Below are 5,000 nucleotides of genomic sequence, written 5' to 3' on the forward strand. Positions count from 1 at the left end.
TTTTTGACCATGCAGTGACACTGCATCCCTGTCCCTCGTGGTTGAATGGTAAGTAGCTAGATCCCATAGTTTTTATATAAATGTGTTCCAAAGTCTGAAAATCGACGTGTAACCTTAAGAATTGTCACTACCGAAACCCATGTTTTCTTCAATTAAGTAAACCTTTTGGGGTTTCATGCAAAATCTTATGTTTGTATGTGTATACACCTCTTCAAAGATTTGTTTGCAAGCCGTGTGCTTGCTAGAATTCTTTATTTATGCTTAAAGTTAGCTAGAATTGTCACTACCGAAACATATGGTAGTGACCAGATGATTTCGGTAGTGACAAAATGAAATGGTAAGTAGTTCAATCCCATACTTTTTAAATAAATGTGTTGTGTGGACTAAAGGGCAGCCCAGAGCACCTTTTGGAAGATTTTGGGAGAGAAATGAACATCCATCCAACAGTGCAGTCACTACCGAAACAGTGCAGTCACTACCGAAACAGTGCAGTCACTACCGAAACTGTCACGATCGTGGCAGCCATTGCCACGATTTGGCGGCATCTGGTGGCCAAAAGGATTTCGTGATTTCTGTGTTTGTTATATGTCCACATGTGCTTCTGTTGTGATTGTGTGTCCACATGTGCTTTTGTTGTGATTGTGTGTCCTCACCTGTAACCCATTGTGTGCCCTCACCTGTTTCCAATTGTGTGCCCTCGCCGGTTTCCCTCTGTGTGTCCTCACCTGTCATGTATTGCCACTTTCCTTGATTAGCCAGGAGTTAAATACCTGGCTAGTTTCCCCGCTCTGTCTCTGGTCGTTGGATTGTTTTTTGTCCCCATGTGTTTTTGGTCGTGCTCTCAAGCACGTAGTCTTGCTGCAGCTCTCAAGCTGCTTCTTGTCTTTGTGACATTGTCTACATTTAGTATATTATTTAGTTGATGCTTTTTGCCCTTTTTGCTGTTCTTTTATGTTTTTGGAGTTTCTCCTGTGGAAGTATCTTTTGTGTTTTTGAAAATAAAAAGAAACTAAACTCCAAACGACATCCTGCAACTGGGTCTATCCCCGAGAAGAGCCCTGACAGAAACGGATAAATTGAACTTGACAATTTGGTAAAAATTTCATTTTTATGGATTTCATTGTGAAAACCTACAAGAAATATTTGTAAAAATAATCTTCAGAGAAGGGAAGGAAACACAATCTGAACAGGTCAATAATAATACTTTTTTAATATAGTAAATGTGATGTTTCGGTAGTGACAATTTTTGGAAGAGGAAAAACATTCCAACACATTCTGAAAATACAATGTAAAAATTGACTGTTCTTTTACTAGATATGTGTACTTTAGATATGGTACAATATACATTTGGGAATAAAACATACAAAAATTCAAAATATTTCCAACGTGACTTTGCACCAATTCGGTAGAATGGCCCATATACATATACACATGTACACATACGCACACACACTTTATACATACAGTACATAAACACACACACACTCCATTGGAGATAAGGTGAGACGCACACACACAGAAACACAACTTGGAGATTTACATATGAGGTCTTACAGCCCCCCCCCCCCCCCCCAAACACACACACGCACACACACACACGCACACATAAACAAACCTGTGATTGTGTGTCCCTGCAGGTGACGTTTGATGTGGCCATCACATCGAAAGACTGCCCATTTTACGATAGGACTGAGACGGTGAAGATTAAGGTGCAGGGCTTCACGGAGGAGGTGGAGGTTCAGCTCAGCTTCATCTGCGAGTGTGAATGCCACAAGGCCGCCACGCCCTACAGCCCCGAGTGCAGCTCAGGAAATGGCACCTCAGTGATTCTTGAGATAAGGGACAAAACAGGTTTTGATTTTCCCAAAAAATATTTGGATAACTTCCAAAATATATGATTACATTTCTGTCAAATGAAGTTTTGTCTATCCAAACATGTTTTGGTTCAACCTCCCAGTTGTATATTTTTTATGTTAATTGAATGTTTGCTGGGTCAGCACTTGATTTTTGTCAACACCATCATAAACATAAATAGACTTATGGAAATGATTTTAAATGATCTTATCAGAAATGTTTGTACTCATTAGTTTTCCCAGTTCCCCTTATAATGTACACAGGTCTTTAAATCATTAAAAACAAAAGTGTAGAGCCAAAGAAGTCAATGTTAAATGAGTAGAATTGAAATCATACCACGAATTACATTTGTCTTTAACCTTCAGATTTAACAGAGACATTTTTAAGCATTAAAAATACACACCTACATTGGAAATGTGTTAGTCTTTGAACAAATATCCTTCAAGGAATGAAACAGATACCATTTTTTTTTTAAACTATAAAATACTATATCTGAAGGAGTTGACACTCTATATCTAAACTAGATTTAATTCGACACATGAAACTGAAATAGCAATAAAAATCCATAGGAAGTGATATTTTTGGCATAAACAGCATTAAAATGATTAAAATGGACACTAAAATGGCCTTAGTCAACACCATCAGAGAAAGTCAACTCCATCAGACACAAATGTTGATGGTGTTTGATGGTGTTTTGATGGTGTTGACGTCTGATGGTGTTGACAAAAAAAGTACATTTCTCCTTATATCACACAAGATTCTCACAGGAGCCATCTTGTTTATCATCTGTTGATCATGGTCCAGCCAATCTATATAAATAAACACTAGATTGCAGAACATTTTACTCTAATGTTGACTCTTTAGCCATTTTGGAGTTGATACGCTATGGTTGTGACGTGTGCATATTAGTAAATAGATATGAAAAACAAAGTATTATTAAAAACTTACCAGAGCTCAAATTTTCTCATGTCACCAGGAAGACCAAGGAGGAAGGAAAGGGGTCCTTTGAGTTAATGCTGTCCTAAATTATTCCTGATTTTTTCCCCAATTTAAAAAAGTCTGATGGTGTTGACGAAAACTCTGGACACATGTTCAACTGACCAGAAAGTATATTAAAAATGTTTCAAAATTATTTGTTTTAATGTCTGTGAAATAAATACTATGTTATTTACATATGATATAGATAAAGTTAAATTTTATGTCACTTTTCAGACTTTTTAAAGCATTGGAGTGTGATGTGACCTGCTTTCGGACATGGGTTTTTGGAGGCACTGGTCACATATCACATCATTTAGAATAAAAACTAAATGTTAGACAACAACAAAACACACTTTGTTGTGCTACCCTTTTCCTGTTGATGAGATTGGTGAGGCTTTTTAAAACATATTATGTACATTTTAAGATGAAAAACTGTGATTTATGTCCCGGACATGTTTTGTCCCAGGTCTCAAGAATCACTGACCTTTGAGTGCGGCACCTGTCGGTAGGCACAATGTTACTTGTTACATTTGATTAATGCTTAATAGTTCTGTTTCTGAATGTTTTCAACTGAAACTTCCAAATTTGTAGAGGTCCTGTTTTAACCATTTCAATTCTCTCTCTATCTGTTAATTTGTCACGCCATAGGGGTCTTCACTAACCACTGTATCTCCACCATTGATGTTACTCACATTGTTGACATCACTGCTGTCGTTATCAGCCAGCTGTACTTGAGCTGTGTTCATGACCATGGCAGTATCATGCGTGTCGTCGTCAGTGCGGGTGTGACAGTGATAGTTGGTGATAGTTGGTGTCACTACAAGCTGTTTGTCTGCTGCTGCTGCTAGCAATCGCTAAACCTGACTTAGCCGCACTTGAAACATTATCAGATGAACTTGACACATTATCAGATATTTCTTCCACTTCCACGGACGAATTCCTTGATAGGAAATTGTGTGTTACCTTAGGTAATTTCTCCCTGAACTTCTCATCCTGCTGCCCTTTCCTCTTTCTTTTCTCGCCACTTAAAAGACGTTTCACGGCACGCTTAACTTTGCGACCATACACGTCACCACACGAAAAATTGTTAGTGACAGAAAAGTCACGTGACCTGGAATAATTTGTTCCATGATGGAATTAAGATACATTTTAAGCTGATACTGAAAAGAAAATAATCGTTTTTCATGCTTAATATGAATTGTCATTATTTTGCAATGCAAAGTGATTTATTTTAATAAGCAAAAAAAAATAAAAAATCGGAAATACGACGAGGCCCGCCTGGTGGCCGAGGCCCTGGGCAACTGCCCGGTTTGCCCGTTCGTCCGGTCTGCCCCTGCACACACACACACACGCACACACACACCTCTAAAGAGATCCAGCACACACACACACACACACCTCTAAAGAGATCCAGCACACACACACACACACCTCTAAAGAGATCCAGCACACACACACACACACCTCTAAAGAGATCCAACACGCACACACACACACCTTTAAAGAGATCCAAGACAAACACTCGGGATGGGAATCTTTTTAAGAACCGGTTCCCAGTGAAAAAAGTATTTTTCGTTGACGGGAGGAAATATATGAATAAGCATTTGAACACACAGCATGGAATTAAATTACGGGAATGTCATGTGTTCGATGCATGCAGCAGCTCAGCCAACGTCGGCGCTTCATCTCTTACTATCCAAGGTAAACATCTCAAAAGTGATCACAACCACTCACTGTGTAAAGCAATTTGCCTTTATTGTGTGTAGTCGATCAAGTTATCTTCTGTCACTTTGGATTGAAAGTCCAGTTTTGAGAAATGTTTGATCGTAACAGTGTTAATTATCGGAGGGCGCGTGTTTTCAGCAAACGTTCGCTACGATCCAAAGCATAATTACGATCCAAAGTATAGTTATGATCCAAAGCATAGTTACGATCCAAAGCATAGTTACGAGTCAAAGCGCAGCTACGATCCAAAGCGCAGTTACGATCCAAAGCATAGTTACGATCCAAAGCATAATGAATATCCAAAGCATAGTTACGATCCAAAGCGTAGTTACGATCCAAAGCATAATGACGATCCAAAGCATAGTTACGATCCAAAGCGTAGTTACGATCCAAAGCGCAGCTACGATCCAAAGCGCAGTTACGAGCCAAAGCGCAGCTACGAT

The 5,000-nt window shown here is 38.9% G+C and overlaps 1 protein-coding gene across 1 annotated transcript in view; it reads left to right on the forward strand.

Annotated features, from left to right (window-relative positions):
* Positions 1 to 3,322, forward strand: part of LOC308375711 (integrin beta-1-like) — a gene marked incomplete at both ends in the record, with an annotated part of 11,098 nt that extends 7,776 nt beyond the window's left edge. The window contains 2 exons of the mRNA XM_080851893.1: positions 1,638 to 1,823; positions 3,299 to 3,322. Of these exons, the coding sequence (XP_080708019.1) occupies positions 1,638 to 1,823; positions 3,299 to 3,322 (210 nt within the window). The remainder of the gene's footprint in view (positions 1 to 1,637; positions 1,824 to 3,298) is intronic.
* Between the last annotated feature and the right edge of the window lie 1,678 nt (positions 3,323 to 5,000).

Source organism: Sprattus sprattus (assembly GCF_963457725.1).
Source record: "Sprattus sprattus genome assembly, chromosome: 15".
Lineage (NCBI taxonomy): Eukaryota > Metazoa > Chordata > Actinopteri > Clupeiformes > Clupeidae > Sprattus > Sprattus sprattus.